This window comes from Peromyscus leucopus, chromosome 5 (genome assembly GCF_004664715.2).
Source record: "Peromyscus leucopus breed LL Stock chromosome 5, UCI_PerLeu_2.1, whole genome shotgun sequence".
Classification (NCBI taxonomy): domain Eukaryota; kingdom Metazoa; phylum Chordata; class Mammalia; order Rodentia; family Cricetidae; genus Peromyscus; species Peromyscus leucopus.
Window position 1 is genome coordinate 65062607 of NC_051067.1, and position 25247 is coordinate 65087853.

At 42.9% G+C, this 25247-nt stretch overlaps 2 protein-coding genes across 3 annotated transcripts; both read left to right on the plus strand.

Moving 5' to 3' along the window:
- On the plus strand, positions 1 to 5718 carry LOC119088050 (zinc finger and SCAN domain containing 29). Its single transcript, XM_037205977.1, has 5 exons — positions 1 to 181; positions 1680 to 1760; positions 1844 to 1926; positions 3848 to 4574; positions 5107 to 5718. The coding sequence occupies exons 4-5, from the start codon at positions 4013 to 4015 to the stop codon at positions 5628 to 5630; spliced, it is 1086 nt and encodes a 361-aa protein (XP_037061872.1). The 5' UTR covers positions 1 to 181; positions 1680 to 1760; positions 1844 to 1926; positions 3848 to 4012; the 3' UTR covers positions 5631 to 5718.
- Hspa14 (heat shock protein family A (Hsp70) member 14) lies at positions 99 to 23391 on the plus strand. Of its 2 annotated transcripts, XM_028895111.2 has the most exons (14): positions 99 to 181; positions 1680 to 1760; positions 1844 to 1926; positions 9881 to 9929; positions 10065 to 10170; positions 11797 to 11887; positions 13692 to 13796; positions 14850 to 15011; positions 15566 to 15721; positions 17849 to 17951; positions 20479 to 20691; positions 21230 to 21403; positions 22465 to 22535; positions 23174 to 23391. In XM_028895111.2, exons 1-14 carry the CDS (start codon positions 125 to 127, stop codon positions 23250 to 23252), a joined length of 1530 nt encoding a protein of 509 aa, XP_028750944.1. In that variant the 5' UTR covers positions 99 to 124; the 3' UTR covers positions 23253 to 23391. The 2 variants fall into 2 exon arrangements, with proteins under 2 accessions (XP_028750944.1, XP_028750945.1); XM_028895112.2 differs by lacking the exons at positions 99 to 181; positions 1844 to 1926 and having other exon boundaries at positions 1681 to 1760.
- Positions 23392 to 25247: the final 1856 nt, after the last annotated feature.

Here is a 25247-nt window from a genome sequence, read left to right on the forward strand (position 1 = left end):
AGACCGGACGCAGTAGGCGGGCGGGAACGTGGAGTCTCCGCAGTGCCTGATGGGCTTACTCCGAGGAAGCTAGCTGTGGCTGCGGAAGGGTCCCTCGTTGAACTGCCGTGGTCTCCGCCGCCTCATGGCGGCGATCGGCGTGCACTTGGGCTGCACATCGGCCTGTGTGGCTGTCTACAAGGTGAGACTGGGAAGCTGGCTCCGGCTTTCGTGGCGGCCACCCTGTTCTCTGGGCTCCGGGTCATCCGCCCCCAAACCTTGCGTACGAGCAAGTGGCGGTGTTGCGGGTTCTCCGCTCGTCCTCCACGGACGAGCCCGCTGCGTGGAGGGAGGGTGGATACAGAAGGGATCTCGGGCACTCCGGGATTCCCTACTGGGACATCGGGGCTGCTGTCTCCTTTGAGGCGTTCCGGGCACGGGAAGGCCATGGGATACCCAGAGGAGTCTCCGGTACCTCAAGCCTGCAGGGTGCATTTAGGAGGCCGTGGCCATAGGATGACCAGAAAGGTTCAGAAGATGTCAGGGCTCAGAATGCCTGGAGGAGTCCTCGGGCCATCGTTCTTATAAAGATGCCTAGAACAAGCCTGGATGTCAGGATCCCCTGGATGCCTGAGAGTTCTTAGTGGCTACTGACCGCAGACTCCCTGAGGTCACGATGACGTCACGGGCTCGGAATTCCGGGAGGTGGGAGGTCTTTGGGATTTCGGGCAACCAGAAGTGCTGTGGAACTGCAGCCTAGAGAAGGGTACCGGGAGAGTACTTGGTTAAAAATTGACACTGCTGTGCACACTTGATGATTCTGGAACTGAGAACTTGACAAGGAGCTGCGGCTTTTTTTCTCCTGAATTTCGGGGCAGAAGGAACAATGACAAGGAGTTTACCCACTTCTAGCTCCGGGTTCAAGTGATACGTGATTTATAAGGGAAGTTCTAAGGGATTAGCTACTGCACTGCGTTTGTAGGAAAGTAGAGGGGAAAGGTGTATTTGTGGGAGAGGCATGTGTAACAATGCTTGCTAGTTATTAGGTATAGAATGTTTGATTCGGTTTACTGTGCAGAATTAACCAGGAAAAAAAATGCATGGAGTAGAAGCCTTGAAACTAATACTGGCAGTTAAAAGATTGTTTTACCGTTTTTTTCTTTCCACATAGATGGCAAAGTAACAGTGGCATAAATGCCAAAGTCACCTGCTGTCGGTGTTCAGAGTTAAGCAGGATGATAGACGAAAGAGACACTGAAGGATGGAATAAGGTTTTGCACAGAGCGGACCGGTCTCTGAGGACTGAACCCAGAGTAGCCTTGCAGAAGCGCTTTTATTGATTGTTACACAAAAGGCCTTTTAGCAAGTCAGTTCCTGACTACCAAAACCTCTTATCTGATCTAGTTGTCTGAGGACCTAAGCAGTTCTCAGCCATTGCAAGAATTCCTGGTTTGCCAGGAATGTCTTGTGACTGAGGTCATGCAAAGGCTCCGAATTTCCCAAAGGAAGAGCAACCTCCTAAATCTCAGATAACAATCACTGATTATTTACAAAAGATTACTTCAAGGCCTAAATGGCCATCACTCCGACTAAATGCCAAGTACGCAGGCTCTTCAAAAATTCTACTACAACCTGCAGATAAGTTCAATGAGATTGTTTATTCCAGTGTGAGAGAACTAACCCTTTGTATGTCTTTTTAGGATGGCCGGGCCGACGTGGTTGCAAATGATGCAGGGGATAGAGTCACACCAGCCATCGTTGCTTACTCGGAAAATGAACAGGTACTCTCTCTTACGCTCATTTTTGTACTTGAAAATAATGAGAAATTACATGCATTGTAGTAAATACGCTGCTCTTTTTTCAGGTGGTTGGTCTGGCAGCAAAACAAAGTAGAATAAGAAATATTTCAAGCACAGTAGTGAAAGTAAAGCAGATCCTTGGCAGAAGGTATGATGTAAAGTACTTTTTAAGATGTTGTAACCAAAACAATGTGTTTGTAAGTTCTAGGCAGAATGGAACTAGACACTACAGTGTGTGTGATGCTTGTCATCTTAGGGAGCACCCCAGTGGGCTTGCTCAGAAATTCCATTCTTGCTAACAGGTCCCTAGCATTCATGAATGCCAGCGTTCATTTACTTTTGGTCATTTGTGTCGTTCACAAGTGGTACTTCGGGCATTTTGTATTTTTATATGCTTTTTAACGGTGAACATGAATAATTTTCTTGGAATTGGAAGATTTCTCTGCATGGTGATTGAGTTTTGCAAAATCTCTTATAATTGGTCTTAATTTTTGTGTAGCTGCTAGTGATCCTCCTCCGTGGGGGCCCTTCGTGACTTTCTGGGAACTGACTTTTCCAGTTGACTCACAAATGTAATCATTGGAGAAACAGCTTAATTAATATCTTAAGAAGCAGGTCAATCATCTGTTGTGACTTTAATTAGAAATTTATAGAAACTTCCTTCCCCAGACTTCTGTCTCCTCAAATTATGGATTACCATAATAACTAGGCCTTTTCATTTTCTCTGGAGTAGTGGTACTCAATGGTGTTTCAAGTGCCTTCACATCTGTGATTCTACTGACTCCTCTCAACACCCTCATAAAAATCTGTCGGGCGGGTACTCTCCTTTGCTGTTTATAGATGAGGAAGTCAAGGCACAAGGATTTGTGGCTTTTCCAAATTAAAGAGGTGAATTAGATGAGCCTGCAGATCAGGACTCAATCCTCAGCTTCACACTCTCTGGTCTACTTCATTTAATTAGAAGGCAAATATTAGACATTTCCTTGTGTTGATTTTAAAATTTAGAGATTGTTAGTTAAATTTAATACTTCATTTACCTATACATATTTATTTATCTAGTTCTTGCCTGTTTAGTACACTGAACTTGATAACAGAATATTTAGGAATGAATTCAGATTGTGTGTGTGTGTGTGTGTGTGTGTGTGTGTGTGTGTGTGTGTGATGATTTACTCCCATATCCTTTAGCTTTGGTAGTTATTACTAAGTATGTTAAAATGTCCTGCTAAGCATATTAAAAATAAATTGTCATCAAATGTTTTTGAGTCATAAATGAGGAGTTGTGATAGATCTTGAAGCCAGAGTCCATTGAGGAACCAGTAATTTTTTTTAGAGACCCTCCCCCTTTGGGGATAATTCTAGTTTCATGTGAAAGAAAACAAAGACAACCAGTATATTACTAGATTTACCATTTCCCCCATGGTACCGTCCTGCAACACTGTAGTTGAGTATCACTCCAGGGCACTAATGCTGACCCAGTCAAGACAGAACATCTCCAGATCTGTCCCCTGGAAGCCAGTGGTGTTCCGATTTGTTTCCTTTATGCTACCCTGACTGTCATTTATCATATTATGTACTTTATATTAGCAGACCAGCTTAAGCTCATTTTTCTGGCCTTGAAAGTTAAATCCATTTAGCAAGAATTCAGTAGTGAGTCAGATGGGTAACACATACACACACCACAGTAAATAAACCAAAGTAGTAAAAGTCGAATACTGTTCAGACGTACCACTAGACCACACAGCCCTGGTGGTACTTCTGTAGAGGTAGTTTGCCTCATGTTTGGGTTGTATTCCTCCTCGGCCTAGCTACTTAACCAGACCGTGGTCATTTTTATACAGTATGGTCATATCAGGCCTTAGCCTTGGGTGCATTTAGCCCTTTGTAAAAGAGTCTGTCCTTGTGTTACCAAGCTGTTAAGCCCATAGTCCTGTACTTCCCGTGAGTGGGTGAGTTCCCCCGAGTCTTGGCCATGTTCCTTCGTGGCTTACACACAGGTAGCACTACTTATCTTGCTGCCAGAATGATCCTTACACCTTCCCTATAACTCTCATTCCCCTGTGGCTTTCCAGCCAGAAGTGTTGTCCTCAGACCTGGCTTCTCAGCAATTAGCCCTGAGAGGAAAGAACCGGCTGGCTCCTCCTGGAAATATGCTGAGAGCATACAGAACTTCCCCACGCCTTCAAAATTGTACCCTGCTGCCCAGGAGCTTGCTTCAGTAGCCTTCCCAGCCCAATATGGCCACCACCAATAGCAGTGCGGGCATCCGTTGGTCCAGACAGGAGACCCGAACTCTTCTCTCCATACTAGGCGAGGCAGAGTACATCCAACGCCTCCATACTATGCATCATAATGCAGATGTCTATCAGGCCGTGTCTAAGCGGATGCAGCAGGAGGGCTTCCGCCGCACCGAACGCCAGTGCCGCTCCAAGTTTAAAGTTCTGAAGGCATTGTATTTAAAGGCCTATGTGGCCCATGCCACAAGTATGGGGGATCCACCGCACTGTCCATTTTATGATATGTTGGATCAGCTTCTTCGAAATCAGATAGTGACTGACCCAGACAACTTAATGGAGGCTGGTGCTTGGGCCAAGCACTGTGATCAGAATTTAGTGGCCTCTGACACCCCAGGGCAAGAGGGAAGCAGCATGCGGAAATCAAAAAGGACTCAGGCAGCTGGCCATCAGCGCATTTTGCAAACAGTTAAGGAATCAGATGAGGATTGTCAACTGAGAATCAGTGACCGGATGCCAGAAGCCAGTGACCTTGAGGACTCCTGGGATGACTCCTCGGGTGCAGGTAACTCCCAAGCATGAAAGGGATTGGGGCTTAGAGTCACTTGGTCCCAAATAGTACTAAAAGCTTGGATAGCACCCTCTTGAGCATAACTGATTTCTGTCTCACTGAACCCCCTTTTTCAAGTACTCCCAAGTTTTTAGCTATGACCTTACGTATGTGGTCAAACTCTTCACACATGAAGACATGCTCTTTCCAAGTATACTGGTTTGGTCATCTGTGCATGCCGGGCAAATGCTCCAACACTCCTAATGTCCAGCTTTGGGCATTATTTGTAATGGGTACTTAAGAATACATGGGGAAAAGTGGGTTACATAACCACATGGAAAGGGTCTTGGGGAACTCACAGGGTCAGTTTTATAGATGATTAAAACCAAAATATCCACATTACAGAATCGTTTCCTTTGATTCCCTTGTGGAAAGAGACCTTCCCAAGAACGGCCCTGCTTTTGTAACTGTCTCAACTCGGTTGCTGGCTGCAAGCATTCCCTCAGCAGGAATGTCCTCTCTGCAACACTGTGGCTTTGTTTTTCAGGGTGCTCTCAAGGGACCCCCAGCTACAGCAGCTCCCACCACCTTTTCAGAGGGTCAGTTGCTCCCTGTCAGAGCAGCCCCATGGCCAGACTGGGTGTGTCGAGGGAATCCAGTCCCTGCACCAGCACCAGCCGAAACCCTCTTGGGGCAGCCTCCACACCACAGCCTCCAGGCTCCTCTTCCAGAGTTGCCTTTATCTCTGGTGGGGATAGACTTCTGACCAGTGAGCCCCCTCCACGGTGGGCAAGGCGAAGAAGGCGCTCAGTGGCCAGGACCATTGCAGCTGAGTTGGCAGAGAACAGGAGGTTGGCGCGAGAACTCTCCAAGCGAGAGGAAGAGAAGCTGGACAGGCTGATTGCTATTGGGGAGGAGGCCAGTGCCCAGCAAGACACTGCCAATGAGCTGCGCAGGGACGCTGTCATTGCCGTCAGACGCTTGGCGACGGCGGTGGAAGAAGCAACTGGAGCTTTTCAGCTAGGGCTTGAGAAGTTGCTTCAGAGATTGATTTCAAATACCAAAAGCTAGGGACTGGCTGAATGGACATGTTTTCCAGACTGTTACAAGCCCACATCGAACAACTACCTTCTGGAACCCTGGCTCCCTTTCTGTCTTCAGAAAAAAAGAATAGATGAACTGCTGATACGCAGAACGGTAGTGAGTTCCTTTTCCTAAGATTCTCCACTAATGGAAAGGCCTTGAGGAACAGAAGGGTAGCCTAGTAGGAACCAGAAGGAACAAATCCATAGCTAGCTTGTCCTGGCTTCCTCCTCACTAGAGTGAGGCAATCCTCTTTACCTCTCCAGCACTCTCCTCGTCTGTGGAGGGGCTCAGTAGTCACCCCTGCCCTGCCTACCTCACAGGGTTGTTGTGAGGATCAGGTGGCTTATAGATGTGAAAGGGTTATAAAGTTTGGAAGCACTAGACACGTGCCAGTTATCAATGCATCTGCCCTTGGCTAAGGCGAAGCTGGGGGAGCATACTGTTTACAACATACAGGAGTGTAGGGGTGTCCCACTCTGTTTACAACATACAGGAGTGTAGGGGTGTCCCACTCTGTTTACAACATACAGGAGTGTAGGGGTGTCCCATGACCTCATTGCTTGAATCTTGATCAGTTTAACTTGTCTGCCTCTCAGACTGAGATCTTCAGTTCTTACCTTCTCCGTGGTCACTAGTCTAGGGAAAATTGTATTTGTGTCTGTGTCTCTTACACTCCGACTGCTGTGTCTTTGACATACCTACCAGCATGCACTCCAGTCAAACCAGCTCCCCTCCTTCACTTTACTAGCTCCTGGTCTTTGTAGAGGCGAGGATCTGATTGAGCGCTGGGGGGGGGGGGTGTAAACGGTTCCTATTGGTAGGCTTTGATGTGGTAAAATAGTGACTGTTTTATAAAGCAGAAAGTATAAGTAAATTCCTTGCATTTGGTGTTATTTGAGCCCCTTTAGATGCGCAGGTTGTATGTTTACATTGTGGTTTGCACATGGGAACCACCTGGATTATATCCATTGCCAATCAATCCGCTTGTGGCCGATTGCTTTTGTTTCTATCAGCTGGTGTTTGGTTTGGGCCCTAACTTGTTATTGAGGGCAAGTCTAGATCCAGAGTTCCTTTTTTTTTTTTTTCATCTAAGTGATGTAAACAAGAGTTCATAGGGCTAATGGGTGTGGTGGAAGGGAGCAGCTCTGTTTGCCCTGTAGTTTTGAGAATACTCCCTAGAGAGAGCTCTAAGCTCAAGCCCTCGCCCAGGCACCCGTCCCCGAGGGGAGGTAGTGGTGATACGCTACTCTGCAAGAACTGGTTCTTAGTGGGTCTTGTAGTACTTTAGGAAACACAAGGAAAAAGCTTGGATTTAAATGCCCTCCGGCAATTAGGAAGCTTGGGAGGAAATGAGCAGGTAGGTATGTTGAGGTTTGGGGGAGGATGCAGTGCAGCCAGGTGCTTACGTGGAAGCTGGAAATGCAAATTAGTAAAGAAAAGGACAAACCCGGGCCGGGACCTCCCTGGAACCATGACAGGTGACAAAGAGCAAGCTGCATGAACGGTGTGTGCTGTGGACGGACGCCACTGGAATCTGCTTAGAGCTCCCGCACTCCAGGCCTGCCACCGCCGTTTCCGTTGGGTGGACCACTTACCCTTTTTGTGCCTCAATTTTTTAAATCTCTTAAGTTGAGGAATTTTTATTAGATAATTTTTATAGTACCTGTTAGTTCTAGAATTTTAAATAACATGGTAAAGGTAAAAATGGAGGTGAGCTATTTATAATATTTTCAGTCGGCAGCTATTAATGTATATTTGAAATACTGTTTACAATTGTACTTAAGGACCCCTTTTATGGTATTGATGTTTATTGATATGCTGGTGAAAGTTCTTAGCATCATACTGAACATCATAGATGCCTTTCTTTCATTGAAGTGGATATATAAGTGTATGTTGTTTCTTGTTTTAGGCCATGGAAAGATGCATATCTGTTGTAACCCAATAAAGCTAATACTGATAAGTTTTCTGGAAAAAAAAAAACCCAGAGAAGTACTTTAAGGAGACTTAGACCTGTGCCATATAAATCTAATGGTGACAGTATGTAGATGGGCATGTATTTGACATGAGAGAAATGCTAAAGGACAGAAGTGGAGTTAAATTGGGGTATTTTGAAAACCCTAGTAGGCAGAGTAACCAAAATAAGAATAAAACTCAAGGTCCTGAGGAGTTAACAAGAAAACCTGCAGAATACTAAGAGACAGTGCAGTGGTGGAAGCCATGTGCAAGAGAGGCCTGAGCTTCGGGCCTACCGTTACCTCCTCCAGCAAGCCTTTCACAGTTCTGTAACTCAGGTTCTTCATCTAGCGTGGGAACTAACACTGTCCGTCCTACCTACCTCACAGGGGTGTTGTGAGGATCCAGCACACAGATGAATGTACATTTAGATGTGTAGGCACTGGAATGTAACAGGGGTGGGGAAGGAGACCCCGTAGCGCTTGAGTGCTGGTATTGGCAAACCCAGGGGCCCTGATAACTGTAAGAGATACTTGAGGAGAAAGTGGACATGGCATGTCCGGTAAAAAGTTGGGGTGCGATGGTAGGGTCAACACCCCCTGAAGGCTGCAGAGTGATTGAGGTGCTGTCTGTCTGTGCCAACCGCCCCCCACCTCTGTTCGTGTTACATACCTGAATCCTGGTGTGGACAAATAAAGTTGTGACTTGTGTGGAGTTGTGGGTCTGTCCACTGCTTTCTAATGATAGGGATCCTTTGTCACCTCCACCCTGCTTTCTCTGTGTCTCCTTGTGAGTCTCTGGTGTCATTGATGTATGTGTTGCTGCGCCGCTTCCCCCCCCTCCATGCTACATGAGCATCCTGTCCTCAGATGAAAGAGGCCCTCTTTGCATGACAGTTAAGAGAGAGAGTTTATCAATTCCATAAAACACCCTTCCTTGAAAATAACTTAAACTCCATCCAGTAGATGTTCCTGGCTAACTTGAATTCTGTTCCGAACCCCTGAGAACTATGCAGAACTTAGAACACGGGTACAAAATCCCACTCTGGGGAAACTTTGTCTCTTCTTCTAATTCCTTAAAATATCTGGAATGAGGGTCACATGGTTCAGAAAACAGGAGGGGCAGGCGGTTTCATTAAAAAAAAAAAAATCCTACCCTGTGGATCTGGTTGCTGGCAGTTACATCATTAATTAGCCGTGACATGTGGAGCTAGCTTACCTCTGGCCTCTACTAATTAATTCTCAGTTGATTTTTCGGGGATAGGAGAAAGGTAAGGTGAACCCACATGTGATTCCAGAGTTCTAGACCAAATTAGCCTATTTGAAACCCTTTTTGTCCCCTCAGATGGCAGAGGTTACGGTTCTCAAGTGACCCCGGGGCCCACCACTGGCCACTATTAATTTTCATCTGTTATTAAGCTTTTAACACATTGTATAGAGAATAGCCACAGCTCTTTAGAAGACTACTAGGAAGGTGCAAACTACTTTGTCACAATTTCTACTTGAAATTAGTGAAGGGTCAGAGTTCCCATCTGTCTTTGAGGGACGGAATTAGAGTGGTCATTGACAATGTTAGCGGAAGGCTGCTGAACTGTAGCTGGGGTCAAGTCCTGGAAGTAACCACCCCTTTCTGAACGTGGCTCTAAAATAATGCACACCTAACCTGGCCCACTTGGTGTTATGAGGCTGAATGGGTGGTAAGTTTGAAAATAGTGTCAACTGCATACATTGGTGTTAACATCTTAGTGACATTACCAGTACATTTTTGCCTTCATAGATGCAGTTATTTGTATTTTATGTGGGGTACTAACATAATGTCTATGGTACAACTTTCCATACACAACATCCAAACTTTTGCTCAATATTTTGGTTTTGGGTGTTAATTTTCATGTATAGAAACCTAGGAACAAATGTGGGTTCGGTCTTTACCCTGAGGTAACAGTCTTATCTCCTTTTGTCCTTTGTATCTCAGTGGTTGGGTCTTCCGGATCATAGGTGTGAAAGTGTAGGGTATAAGATCATTGATAATATTCAGACTCATTCAAAAATGTATGGCAAGGTCAGAACAAGAGAGTTACTTTCAAATGCAAAGAATAACAATTATAGCTGTTGTAAATCCTCCCTTGAATTCAAGCATCTGTTATTATTGAGCAGTTTAATAATTTTGTTGATGTATTTGTGTGTCTACTCAGTGATGTGAAAAGTACAGACTTTTAAGCCTTATGTGTCTACAATATTAATTTTTTAATGCTGAGGTATCTTTATATCTTTCTTTATGAACAGCCCTGCCGATCCACAAGCTCAGAAATACATCTCGGAAAGTAAATGTTTAGTGAGTATGATTCTTTTACTCTCTCCTCCTTGCCCAATGTAATTAATTGCCAAAGGTCATGACATACAATATTAAACTGAAATTCATTTTAAGTTTTTATTTAATTCTATATTTGGCATAATTGTAATTTTTCAGGTCATTGAGAAAAATGGGAAATTGCGATATGAAATAGATACAGGAGAAGAAACAAAGCTTGTTAATCCGGAAGATGTTGCCAGACTGATATTCAGAAAAATGAAAGGTACTGCACAAAAGTTAACTGTTAAATTATTTTATTTTGCAACTTCTTTTATATAACTTATTTACATGTATAAGTGTATATGCCTACATATGTGCATATGCCTGAGGTTAGAGGCATCCCCTGGAGCCAGAATTAGAAGCACTTGTAAGCTGCTTGAGGTAGGTGCTGGGAATTGAACTTAGGATCTCTGCAAGAACAATGCATGTTCTTAACTACTGAGCCATCTGCATCCCATAACTGTTAATTTTAAATGGTTCCTTAACATTAAAGCAGTCGGGATGGTGGTTCCCAGAGCGAGGGGTTGGAGATAGATGCATGCTTGGGACTCACTGGCTGGCCTTCCTGGCCTGCTTGAAGAGTTCTAGGCAAGTTAAAGGCATATTAGCATACACACACACACACACACACACACACACACACACACACTTTGAAGGGGAAAACAGTGAGTGACTCCACAAACCAGCAGTTAGAGCTAAACTAGATTTTGCTTGGCTGCCAATTGGCTCTAGCCATAACCTTCCCTGTAAGAACAGGTTGAATATCTCATATCTGAAATGCTTGGGACCAGAGGTATACAAACTTTCAGGAATTTTCAAATTTGGGGATGTTTATCTAGAATCTGCCAGTTAAGAATCCATAATCCGCCAGGCGGCGGCGGTGGCGCACGCCTTTAATCCCAGCACTCAGGAGGCAGAGCCAGGTGGATCTCTGTGAGTTGGAGGCCAGCCTGGTTTACAGATCGAGATCCAGGACAGGCACCAAAATTACACAGAGAAACCCTGTTTCAAAAAAAAAAACAAAAGAAAAAAAAAAAGGATCCATAATCCAGAATTCTGAACTCCAAACCTTTCCAAAATCAAGAACTTGTTGAGCATTGCAGATTCCAGCTATTTAAATCGTAGTGTAAAAGGTTCAGGCCAGATTAGCAACTTCAGAACTTCAAGGTTGGCAATGCCCTCCCCATGGTGATGTGGGCAGATTGACACTGGCTTATTACTACTCCAGACAAAGGCTCAGTGAGTCAGTGGCACTTTGTAGAACAATTTGGGAAATTCTCTATAGATTCCTTACGAGGCTCAGTTCAGCTCTGCAGTCGTTAAGATCTTGTGAGGAGCCGGGCTGTGGTGGTGCACATCTGTAATCCCAGCACTCAAGAAGCAGAAGCAGGTGAATCCCTGAGTTTAGGCCAGCCTGGTCTGCAGAGTCAGTTCCACAGCCAGGGCTACACAGAGAAAAACCCTGTCTGGAAAACAAACAAACAAAAATCTTGTGAGAGGCAAGGCAGTCTTTTAATGTCCTGAGCTCATGGTGGGGGGCAGGGGGACTCTTTAGATTGATGTCTTTGGAACTAGTCCCCTGGACCCAATCTAATTTAGATCTCAGTCCAAGACTGAAAAGCTGGGCTCTTTGGAAAGTACATGGTTCCGTGTCCATAAGCCATCATGAAGACCACAAGAAGCACTGCATGGCTTAGGAGCCACAGGAGGAGAGTGGACAGGGTGCACAGAACTGGGACTTTTGTATAGTGAGAAAATCTTTGGCTTCAATTGGGAAACTACAGAAAGTTTCATCACTTAGCATGTCTCATCATAATGTGTTTATTTATGTTTGCTTTGAAATGTACAGAAACAGCACATTCTGTCTTGGGCTCAGATGCAAATGATGTAGTTATTACCGTCCCGTTCGATTTTGGAGAAAAGCAAAAATCTGCTCTGGGGTAAGTGTAACTAACTGTCTTAACTTGGTTAGTTAAAAGAAATGCAAATTGCACTCAGTCAAAAAAGGTAAAGTTACATTTAGAAATAGCTTAGGCAGTACAATGGCATTCATAAGTTATTTCATGGTAATGTCATTAATACTTCTTTTTATGAAGCACCAAGAGAATTTAGTATTAGATGCTGTGTGCCCTCTTAACTGTTTTGATTGGTAACTGTTTATGAATCACTTTGTCTGTTTCATGTTATTGAAGTTATTGAAGTTTATGTGGGAAATACATAAGAATATTATAAAAAAATACGAGTGACTATTGAATAAAATGGGCACACTAAAGAAATCAAAATAGCTGCTCCGTGGGTAAAAGGGATGAGTTTATTCCAAACTGCCAAGGCTGTCTGTCAGAGAAGCAGGGAGCAGGGGAAGGGGGGCATTCCAGGGCTTTAAAGGACATGGGTACCTGGGAGGAGGGGAATCTGTAAGCTGGGGTGGAGGACTTTGAAGTGTGTAACAGGTACTTGTTGAGTGAAGACTGAAGGAGTTTAGAAGCTAGCAGAGACCTTGATGTGCTAATGGGCACCACAAGTGTATGTTAGTGGAAGAGGCAGAGGTTTCTCTTGCCAGAAATAAGGAGAATGCTTCCTTTTAGCAGGTAGGGGGTGCTGACTTTTGTCTAAACACAGGCTTTGGGGAAGGGGATTTCTTGGGACCAGACAATTATAATTTATCGTAATTCTTAACATCTAAACAAAAAAAGGTCCATTTGGTCCTCACAGGTGTCATGAGATGCAGTTCATGAGCGTGGGTGCCCTTACTCTGCTTGGTAGAGTTCTGCCTGTGTTTTGGCTAGCAGAATTGCTGTATTTATTTGTGGGCCCAGAGTAAAGAAATTGGAGACTTCCACGATGTTTTAGACATTTTTATCACTTCTAAAATGTGTTATCATGGGGATTTATTTGCTTTGTTCATTCAGTCAAAAATTACTGACTTCTTTCACCTCCTAAAGTACGTTGTATTGGGTAGAGTACATAGAGATGAGTGAGATGTGACTGACCTCAGAATTAACTAATTAGGACGGTGTGGTCATTGCTTCAAAGGTGGTGTTCTGAACTCTATGGAGGCAAGGTACTGATCCTAGACTTTCAGAGCCCAGAGACCCCCCCCCCAGAAGAAGTGAACTTTTTTTTTTAACCATAGATGTATTTGAGAACTATCTTTTTCCATTTCTTTCTTTTTTGTGTATCTGTCTGTACATGTACAGTGCACATGTGTTTGCTGGTCCCTTTGGAGGCCAGAGGACCCCACCGGGTGTCTTCCTTGGTCACTTTCCACCCCATTTCTTGAGACAGGGTCTCTCATTGGACCTGGCACTCAACCATATGCCTGGGCAGCCTAGTTATGATCCTGTCCTGTCCTGCCACACTGGCACACGGTGTACCGCAGCACTGTGGTTACAGACACACACCACCACACTTGTGTTTTGTGGGGGTGCTGGGGATTCAAACCCAGATCCTCATGCCTGTGTAGCAGGCCTGTTCACCAACTGAGGCACCCCTTAGCCCTGACAGTTTCATTTTTTCTCAATTAGTAGTTTGTAAGCACAAACTATTTTGTCAAGAAAACAGGCTCTAAACAGTGTATTTTTAACCAGAAAGTGAATTCCGGTCACTTCCTTTTCACGTGTTCTACTTCTTGCACTCTTGTGGAGTATCATTTGCTAATTCGTGAACCTTTCAGCAGAGGATAGCTACAAGTATAGGACTGAGCATGTTGTGATATGAAATTCACTGAGAGCAAATTGTCCCCAGAGAAGCAGCTGGAGCCGCTGGATTTAATGTGTTGCGACTAATTCATGAGCCATCTGCAGCTCTTCTCGCCTATGGGATTGGACAAGACTGCCCTACCGGGAAGAGGTAAACACCAGAACTGTGGTTTTCAATGCATTATAGCAGTTGTGTCTATCAGCCCGGTGCTGACCTTTACATAGGAAAGGCACGTGACACACTCACCTCACTAGTTCTGAGCAGGTGACAGGGAGATGCAGGGAAGCAGAAGCTGAGAGTCCTGTCACCCTCATTTTGCTGTAGAAATTGGACAGTTGTAGACTGATCTGGTTTCACACTTCACTGGAGCGCTGTCGGTCTTACTGAACCTCCAGTTTTTAGATGTGCTTAGAAACAGTCTGTATCATTTTAACAGTTGATGGCCACACATGCTTAGAGAAATTAATTTAGATGCGGTGTTAACCTTTCCAAATTGTTTGACCCTGTCCAAATTTTTCATGGCTAGAGAAACTAATGTATCTAATCACTAGGAAATTATTGTGAGGTAAACCAGATTGATGTAAAAGTATTATAAAGTATGGATTCTGTATACCAGAAATAGGGAGCTGGCTTCTAGTGTCCTTGTGTTTTGGATCCAGAGGCTGTGTTGTAGTAACTTGTATAATATTAACAGGATTTCTGTACTGGAGTCTGTTCAGATTCATAATAGTCATGAACTCCTTGTTTGATTTACTTTGAAATGTTAGTGCTTTGAAGTCTAATCCCTCTGAAAAAGTTTCTCCAGTGTGACTGGCTGAGAGGAGCATTGATTTGGTTTCAGAAGAGTGTGTATTCAAGGCAGACTTCCACCCTGGTGTCTAGAGACAGGTGATGCCCCATGCCAGCTGTGAACTTGCCTCATTGTAATATAAACAGATTCAAACTAATGGCTTCAGAAGTAGTATGGCCGGGGCGGCAGTGGTGGCGCACGCCTTTAATCCCAGCACTTGGGAGGCAGAGCCAGGCAGATCTCTGTGAGTTCGAGGTCATCCTGGGCTACCAAGTGAGTCCCAGGAGAGGCGCAAAGCTACACAGAGAAACCCTGTCTCAAAAAACCAAAAAAAAAAAAAAAAAAGAAGTACAGTCTGGCTTTAAAATGTGTGATTCTCAGATGTGTTACTTTTTCTTCTTTGTTTCTTGAAGCAATGTTTTGGTATTTAAGCTTGGAGGAACATCCTTATCCCTCAGTGTCATGGAAGTTAACAGTGGGATGTATCGGGTTCTTTCAACCAACAGTGATGATAATGTAGGGGGTGCACATTTCACAGAAACCTTAGCACAGTATCTGGCTTCGGAGTTCCAGAGGTGAGTACCCACTTCATCGTCACTGAGGTTTCTCTTCAAGGGTTTGATTTGGTTTTCCTTAATTTCAACCTTTCTCTTTGTCTTTCTCTTTTCTTTCTTTCTTAGAATTATTTAGGTGGCTGGAGAGGTGACTCAGCCTCTTGTAGGGGATCTGAACTCAGGTATAACACACTAGTAATGGCTGAGCCATCTCTTTAGTCCCAGCACCTTGAGCAACGGTTAGTGTCAGCAGCTAGCTCACACCACACACACAGATTGTGTGGTGACTGTAAAGGCGAGGCCCGCAGTCGCCAGTCTGAGTGCTGCGCCTGTGATAGACTCTGATATCGAAGTACACTTTATCTTAGTTACTTAATACAGACATTCAAAATAGTATAAAAATTGGTTATTTTTCCTGAAGGATCTAGACAGTACGCTTAGAAAAGTTTAACAGCATTAGAAGCTACGTTCCTAGTATTTGATTAATTCATTATTGCTGTAATGGTATTTAGATTTTAGTGACGTTAAATTATAAATGACCTAGGACCTTTAAACTTCCAATGTTACATTTTTAGGTTGTTCAAACATAATGTGAGAGGAAATGCCCGAGCCATGATGAAGTTGATGAACAGTGCTGAAGTGGCCAAGCATTCTTTGTCAACCCTGGGAAGTGCCAATTGTTTTGTCGATTCATTGTATGAAGGTCAAGATTTTGATTGCAATGTGTCCAGGTAAAGCTGATGCGCGAAAGAAAGTTCAAACATTCTGGGAGCATCTTGTGTGTATAATTTTCCAATGGGCAGCTTTTCTTTCTTTCCTTGGTTATCTGTAGTGAGGGAACTTCATTGTCCAGATTTAGGGCTTATTTTTATTAGATTAAATGGTTGTTACAGTTTGACTACAAAGTTCTTGCTCTGTAATCATTACTCTTTATTGAAGATTGACATCTGTCTTGGGCTTGCTCTTTTGGTTAGGCTAGCTGACCAGTGAGCTCTCAGGAGTTATCTGTGGTTCCCCCATCACATTCCCTAATGCTTGGGTCTCAGACACACACAGCCATGCCCAGTTTGTTACGTGGGTGCTGGGGATTCAAACTTAGGTCCTCACCCTTGCAGAGTAAGTACTCTTACCCACCAAGCCATCTACCCAACTCTTAGTTTTGTTTTTTAAACAGGGTCTTATATAGCTCAGGCTAGCCTCAAACTCACAGTACCTGAGAATGATCTAGAACTCTTGGTCCTCCTGTATCTACTTCCTCAGTCCTGGGACTGCAGACATGCGTCACCATGCCAGTTTGTGCAGTAGTAGAGCCTGGGACTTCATTCATGCTAAGCAAGCCCTCCACCGACTGAGCCACATCCCTAGCCAATATTTTATACTTTAACCATCTTTATGACATTTAATAAACATAGGCTTAATGTGCATGAAATAGCTTTTAATAGCATGTCTTTTATGTGATCAAAGACATTGCTGACAAGTGATTGCGCCACCTTTATCCAGATGAGTGATGCTGCCCTTGCCTCCCGCGTTGCACCTTTCCTAGCAAAGCTAGTCAGCCTGTTGCAGTTTCCCAGCCGTCTGACAGCACCCTACTTTGAAGCACAGTTAGAATTACCCGGCTTCCCAAGTTGTGTTTTCAGGATTCTCTTGACTGAGTTTGGGCAGCTTCTCCATCTGTCTCGTAATTGAGGCTCTTCCCTTCCGTTGGCTTTTCTGAAAATCCCGCCCATGATGTTTAAATTAAAGTCACGTTGACAGAGGGAAACATTACAAACACTGCCCTTTGGGAGCCTTTGTGGTGAGTGGTTTAGCACAGTCCAAGGGACAGAAAACGTGTTCAAGTGCATTAAAGTCTCCTGAGAGGTGGAGAGTCTTCACATTGTTTCTGTTTCCAGAATGCCTTAGTGCCAAGTCTGTTCAAATACTCAGTGTGTACATGCTTATTCATAGCCACGCAAAAAGGAAATGAAATTTGTCATTTTTCATTAAGGAATTGATCTCAAAGATTTCAACCATAAAATATATTTAGGTTTTTGTAGGTAAGAAAATTTAAGATCATTTACCTGCATTTGAGAAATTAAATGTGGGTCAGAGAGATGGCTCAGCAGGTAAAGGTACTTGATGACCTGAATTCGATCCCTGAAACCCACATGATGGGAGAAGAGAATCGGCTCCTCTAAGTTATCCTCTCTCTGTACTTATGCACCATGTACATGTATACAAATAAAGAAATGTAAAAGAAATTAAACACATGGGGATTAAAGAATGAGCCGCCACTCTGGGCAAGTTGTAGAACTTGCCATGCATTTAATGGCGATTTCTGAGTTTTTGTTTTTATTCATTAATAAAATGTGGTATCTTAAAAAAAAAAAACAGTTGAATATGAAATGGAGTTCTCATGGAGAGAATCTGTCTTGATATTACATGTCAGTATACAACTTTCTTAGTACAGACTGGATAGTCTTATAACATGATCTCAGGCTGTAAAGGGAAGTAACTAGGGATAATTGTTAAAGCTTGGACATGAAAAATAGCAAAATGGTCCAAATGATGGTTTTATTGGAGTCAGTGGACTTACTATTGGGCATACCATGTATTTGTGCATCTTCTTAGCTATTTTTTTGGACGCTTTATGGGTCAGCCATGAGCAAGGCAACTCTCCCTTTGAATTGGATGTTAAATATTGTCAGATGTGGAGGTGAATAACTGGGATGGGACACACACACACACACACACACACTGTTTAATAACCTGCAAACCCGTTCTTAAGAGGTTGGCATTCCTCTGCTGAGAAGTCAAATGCACTAAGCCTTGGCTCTGCCCTCTCTCTGTTCCCATGTTCACATTCGCACGTGCAGAGCAAGGTTTGAGCTTCTTTGTTCTCCACTTTTCAACAAATGTATAGAAGCAGTCCGAGAACTTCTGCGTCGGAGTGGATTCACGGCAGATGATATTAACAAGGTAACGCTCTATCCTTTCCCAATCTGTTTTTGGGGCAGTTTCACATTGAAAACTTAAGGAATACAGGTGTAGAAAAATGTTAGTTTCAGAACTTTTGTTAATTAATTATGATCTGGTGAACTCACATATGGAAGTGTGTATTCTATTCCTCAACAAAACAATAGTTTCCTTCCAGTAGTGTTTATCTGTGTGTGCGACAGACGGGTCTTGAAGTGTGTCCTGTGCCCCAGGCACATGTGCTTGCTGACCACTAACCATCAGATCCAGGTAGTCACTGTCATCTGCCCCAGTTTGATAAGTTGAGACACTCGAGTCCAGAAATGATTTCCTGAAGATCTCGAGGTTTGTGAGGAATAGAAGCAAGATTTAACCCAGTATCATTCCTGAATTTGGGGGAATGACTTGCAGGAACATAGGCAATTCCTGGGCTGCTGCATCTGGGAAAGCCGCCCCACCCCCACCACCCCCACCCTCCCACCCTCACCCCCCACCCCCGGCATGGATGACAGCTCTGTCTCCCTAGAGCTCTCTCCTTGCAGCAGCCCCAGCACACTGCCTTTTGTCCCCAGCAACTGTTACTCTGTAACCTAGAGGGTCTGGATTCTTCGGAGCTTGGGAAGTTTCCTTAGCTTCCCTCGGAATTCAGTGGAAAGAGCTGAATGGTGTTTGGTGTCGCTTCATTGTCTGCACCTTACATTCTCAGAGAGGGTTGGCCACACTTCACCAGAGACTAAGTAGGCAGCTGATGCTGAGGGTTCTCGGGACCAGTAACTGGACGGTCACCTGGGGCAGTCGGAAGCATACTGTGGATGAGCCCTTAGTGTCCGTTCCCTTCCTCCTGGGTTCTGGGGCTCTGCCATGCCAACTGCTGCCCTTGCCACAGAGAACTTCACTCTCAGCGCTTGGCTAGAGCGGACATTTGTGTCTTGCCCAGGTTGCAGGTTAGTAGCTGCAAGGGCGGGAGCCCTGCGTTCATGGCTGTTGCCCGGCTTCACACAGGACGTAGGTTAAGGAGTAGCCACATGCGGTCCCCACTCCATGGCGGTATAAAGAGGATGAACACTGAGAACATCTGCTACCTCTAACGCTTCTGTTTAGATGTGATCTGACAATGTGCTCTGGTCAGCTCTAGACAGGCCTGACAATATGATGGCCAATCCTCTTACAGGGAAAGGAGAATGAGCGATTGAGCTATAGGCATTAAAACACTTAATCCACAGAAGCACTAACAGATAGGCACTATCTACATTTTCAAGTGTTTTTATTTTACAAAACACTGAAAACTAGTAGTAAGAACAGGTAAGTACAACCATGTGTAGGGTAATGTGTACAGTAATTCTAGTACTTGGGAGGGTGGAAGCAGGAGAATTAGAAGTTCAAGGTCATCCTTGAATGCATATAGAGAGTTCAAAGTGAGCCTGGGCTACATGAAACCATCTCTATCCCTTAGCTCCCCCCACAAGTCCAGCCTTCCCCTCACCCCCCCCCAAAAAAAGACAGTTAACTATGTTACTGTACAGAAGGTGTATTACAAATTACAATATAAATGAAAACTATTTTCTATTCAAATTTAAGTTGGGAGAAGAAATATCATTTCTCAGATTCAGTACTTAAATAATTTTATTTAGATTGAAATCTACTCTTTACTGTCATATTTACAGTAACGCTGTCTTTTTCATCCTAAAATGAAAGATAAAAAGCCAAAATTTTCCAGATTTGGGGGGGGAGGTTGTTACCTTATAGTTTACTATATAGCTTTTTGTTGAATATGAGAATTTTTAAAAGACATTTTACATTTGTGTTCTCTGGGTATTTACTAGGATCATAAAACCTTAGGAAAATATTTCCTTCTTAAAGGCAAACCCACTTTAAAAACAACCTGGTATTTCTCATACCCTCACTGAAGGTTGGCATGGTATCCCTCGTCTCAAGCCACATGTTCAAGAGCACTACCGTTCTAACTAACTAGTTCTGACTGCCCTTCTTTGTCACATCTAACTCGGAGAGCATGCGTGGGATGAGTAACTTGCCCTGCGCTGTGTGTGTGTTCAGCGCTCTGCATGTCCAGAGTCTCAGGTGCTGACGGAATCAAGGAGAACCTGGAGGACTTACAAAGGAGTAGTTTTACATTAAGCTCTCCAGGGATGAGATGTAGTTGGACAGCATACTGAGAATTTAAATACAGCTTTGTACAAGCGTAAAACATTCTATAGAAAAGTTCTCTTATGGAGAAAATAGCAATATAGGTTACAAAAATGATGTGGATGTACATAAACATTTCTTATAAAGTGTTGGGACAGTACCGAATGTTAATTACTTCCTGTTTAGTTGACCTCATAATTAAACTTTGTACCATATTAATCATAAGCTCAATGTATATTTCTGTACTGTATTTTATAGTGTGAGTCTGTATTTTAAATTAGTTGGGAGGAAAGGCTATGTTCAGTATGTTTGTATGTTAGGTAACATACTATGTCAAACAAGGTCTCATGTGTTACAGGTGGCTCACTATATCTTCATGTTTTAGGTTGTGCTGTGTGGTGGGTCTTCAAGGATTCCAAGGCTGCAGCAGCTGATCAAAGATCTCTTCCCAGCTGTGGAGCTTCTCAACTCGATCCCTCCAGATGAAGTCATCCCTATTGGTGCAGCCATAGAAGCTGGGATTCTTGTTGGGAAAGAGAGCGCTTCAGTGGATGACTCTGTCATGATAGAGTGTTCAGCCAAGGATATTTTAGTTAAGGTGTGCTTAGTTTTCTATGCATCTCCATAAAGTTACTGCAGATTAACTGCTGTAAGTTTTCATTTTTAATGTATAATAAGCCTGTAGTAAGTATAGTAAGGACTTTAAATTTAGACTAGTAATTTTTTTAAAGATTTATTTATTTATTATGTATACAGTGTTCTGCCTGCATGTATGTCTGCTTACTAGAAAGGGGAACCAGGTCTCATTATAGATGGTTGTGAGCCACCATGTGGTTGCTGGGAATTGAACTCAGGAACTTTGGAAGAGCAACCAGTGCTATCTATGGAACATGTTAATTTCCTAAGAAAATGAAAGTACAAGTTTGAAGCACCGGCTTCTAGCATATGTAGAAAGAGCTTTGTGTCCATATGTAAGGAAACAAAGGAGGTGGAGTGGGTGTAGTCCCTGTGTTTTCTCGGCCTACTCTGCAGACTGTCAGTGAGGACTGTCTGTCTCCTGTACAGCGGGAGTAAAGGGCTGTTCTCAGTAGTAAAGGTAAAAACCAGAGTGCTCATCTTGCTTTCGCGCTTCCTAGGGGATCGATGAATCAGGTGCTAACAGATTCACAGTACTGTTTCCATCTGGGACTCCTCTGCCAGCCAGAAGACAGCACACCCTACAAGCCCCTGGCAGTATATCTTCCGTTTGCCTTGAACTCTATGAGTCTGAGGGGAAGAACTCTGCAAAAGAGGAGACCAAGTTTGCACAGGTAAATACACAAAATTGGACACTACAACTTTGTCACAGGCAATTAAATATTCAGCTTTTCCTTCTAAAGTCAATTCAGTTAATATCTCCATTAATACAAAATATATGTGGTCTGATAATACTCTTCTTATTCATTTTTTTAAAAGTGAGAAGAAATCAATAATCTTCCAAATAAGAATGCAATCATTTGTGATTATACTGCTTCTCTATGCTCTTGGCCAGTCTTAGTAATTAGGTAACTGGAAAGAGGAGATAAAGCTTTCTGTTTTGATAATTGCCAGGTGCGGTAGGAGGTAATGTTCAAATAGACCCACCTAACTCAAGTCATCCTCTGACCCACACACACATATCAGGGCTGGAGCACTCACATGCACACGCAAAATAAGTAAGAGAAAAACAATTTTTTAAAAAGAAAATACAGACGTTATGTGGCATCCAGTTGAGAAGAGACTGTTTCTGTGCTCCCGTCCATTCTCACCTCCTTTCCCAAATAAGTCACAGGATGGTGACTTACTTGTAAGGTTATTAAACTTGATCTTGGCAACGTCTGTGAAGGCAATGCCGAACTTCTAATTTGCTTTATTGGAATACCTGTCTTTCAGAAACGAAGAAATTGTATAGACTTTCATGATACCTCTTACTGACAAATGTAACCCCAAAATTCTGTACATTTCTTTTAAATGGGTAGCATTCCAAGTATACACAGAAAGTATTATGGAGCATAATCTGTGTTACTGTTGGTAGTGGCTTAATATCTCCCCACCCCCACTCTCAAGTCTTTGTTTTTTGAGGACAGTACTTTCTTAGCAGCAATCATGTTAATGGGATGTGACATAAAAGAGGGACAAATACATTAATTGTCTTATATATCCTCCCTCTGAAGGAGATATTTGTACTTAACAAAGCTTAACTCCCCTAATCTCTGAATGTTCTTTAAATGGTGGCATAGTTGAAAAATGCCCCGTTTTAAAAGGTTTGTTTTGATTAAAAACTAAATGTTGATCCTTTACAGCAAAAAGTACTGAATCATCTTTTTGTTTTTGTTGTTTTTTGCATGAACAGGTTGTGCTTCAGGATTTAGATAAAAAAGAAAACGGATTACGTGATATATTAGCTGTTCTTACTATGAAAAGGTACAAAATTCAATGCTTCTAATATTATGAAGACTGTGAAGCTCGGTTCCATTAGAGTGTGATTAACTTACATTCTAGGTAAATCATTTGCTAAGACGCTGCAGCAATTTTCCTAGTGGATACCATTTCCACTGAGAGCTGATGTATATACCAGCTAATTAGCATTGTGGGGCTTCTGTGAACCCTTCTTGTTGCTATGGAAAAGCTAGTCTAGGAAATTCGTTGCTAATTAAATTCAGCTGTTGCCATTTCTTTACTACCAGGCCATCTGACCACTGTTTATTTCAAGTAAATCTTTCCCATTTGACTTTAGGAACAAGATATTTTGTAAGCCATACTTAGAAAGGATATTGAACTCATCCAGATGGGCTTGCCATGACCTGTCTTGAGCTTGTATAAAGTTTTAAGCTTGTATCATCTTGGATTTCCAAGAGAATATAGCTATGGTCTCAGAGGTCTAGGAGGAAATCTAAGAGCCTCCTAGAAACAGCGCCTGCTGAATTTAAAGGCCCTGAACCTGTGTTTAATCTTTATCTTAATAAACTTCACTTCTTTTGAAAATTTCCAAGTCCTCCTTGCATGACTTTTGTTTGTCTGAACGGAGCTTATGAAATGTAATTGATTTCTTGTTTCTTTAGGGATGGATCTTTACAGGTGACATGCACAGACCAAGAGACTGGAAAATGTGAAGCCATCACTGTTGAGGTTGCATCGTAACTGTTTTAGATAAACCAAGAATTTTTTAGAACTACAATATCAACAGTATTTGATTTTGTGTATAAGTGATGTTTATAATAAAATGCTTTTTCAATGGTATAAGCTATGTTTCTATTAAAATACAATTCATTAGTAAGTACTGGAGTCTGTTTTCTTTTTTATATAAGATTAACCATTATTAATGTAATTATTAATGGGGCTTGTTCATGAAGCTATTTCCGATGTAAGTTGAAGTATTAAATGTTTTAATTTTAAAAGACTTCTGTTGATTTCTTGATAAGTAAGAGCACTTCAATGTCTAGCAGACTAACAGTTCCATACTGTAGTGTGTTAGCTTCTTCATCACTGTGACAGAATGCCCAGCAAAAGCTTACAAGGAGAAAACCATTGTTCATGGTTTCAGAGATTTCTGTCCATTATGATGGGGAGAGCATGGCCCTGTGCACATCAATGTAGACTGGAAGCAGACAAAGGAGTATAGGAAGGAACCCAGCACTTTGGAAGCAGAGGCATGTAAATCTCAGTGAGTTCAAGGGCAGCCTGGTCTACAAAGCAAGTTCCAGGATATCCAGGACTATTGCACAGAGAAATCCTGTCTTGAAAAACGAAACAAAAAAAGGAAAAAGTTTCTTATACTCAAGACAAACTTAGTTGTCAGCCCTTGTAACTTTTGAAAAACAAGTTATATGCTTCTAACATATCTGACTAAAAGTGATGAGACATAATCATACCATAGAATATTGGACTACATTAATTTTGTTCTCCAAATTAGGAAACTACATTTTAATTCAGCCTTATACAAAATCTTAGGGCATGGGTTGTGGAAGTCTAGCTCCGACCTTTTGAAGGGTTCTTAGGTGGAGGAGGGAGGAATTAAGAAATGACAGAAAAAGAGACCTACCTGACAAGAAAAAAGAAACAGGATAGCTTCAGGAGAGTCTGGGTCAATATCCAACAGCCTTGTCCTAGCCCACTTCCCAATAAGTTTCATTACCATCCTGAGCCCAACTTGACCGTCCACATACAAATCGGTGTCCTGGTCTTCCAAATTCTCCTAGGAATTGACCATTTAACTGCTTACAGCATTCTAGGGCTCCTCTAGCCTGCATTTCTCAGTGTTTCCAAATTCCTTCTGTACACCAATTCCAAAGGCTTACGGATTACATCACTGGGTAAAGATACAGAAATGACCTTAGTACCAATTTTCTATTAGCTTTTGCATCAGTGTGACAGAATGAATACAACACATTAAAATGAGGGAGGCTGGAGTTCCAGGACAGCCAGAGCTGTCTTGAAAACAACCGATAAATAAATTAAAATGAGGAAGGGTCTATTTAGCTCGTGGTTTTAGAGATTTCAGTTCATCATGGTCGGGAACTCTAAAGAGCAGCTCACATCATGGGAGACAGCAAGCAAAGGGAGTACTGCAATGAGCCAGGGTAAGATACACCCTCTAAGGGTAGACCGCCAGTTCTGTGTTGGCTACTCACTGTTATGACCAAAATGTCTCAGCGCATACATGAGGAATTACTTATGATGGCTCAGTTTGATTCTGGGCTCAAAATGAGACCAAACAGTGAAAGGAACATAAAGAGGCTACTGACCTCATGGCAGTGGGCAGTATATCTAGATTTTTTTGCCCCCTAAGAGAAGAGTTTATATTGATTTCTCTCCTTGGTTCCCAAGCTTTCCCATAGGACATGGTAGCACACATGTGTAGCTGCAGCTGTTGGGATGCTAAATGGGCAGGATTACATTAGCCCACGAGTCAGAGACTTGCCTGGACAACATGAGAGACCCTGTTTCAAACAAGCTAACAAACACCGTAACTTCATGGTAATTTTCTAAGCTATATTGTCTACAACTTGTTCAAACTCTATGTGTAGTAGCACGGGCCCACGGGGTAGAGAAAATTGGCTCAGACCAGTTGCCAAGGCATGCACATAACGTACTCCTTATGAGCCAACCTGGAGTCTGCCTGAGGGCCTAGCAACA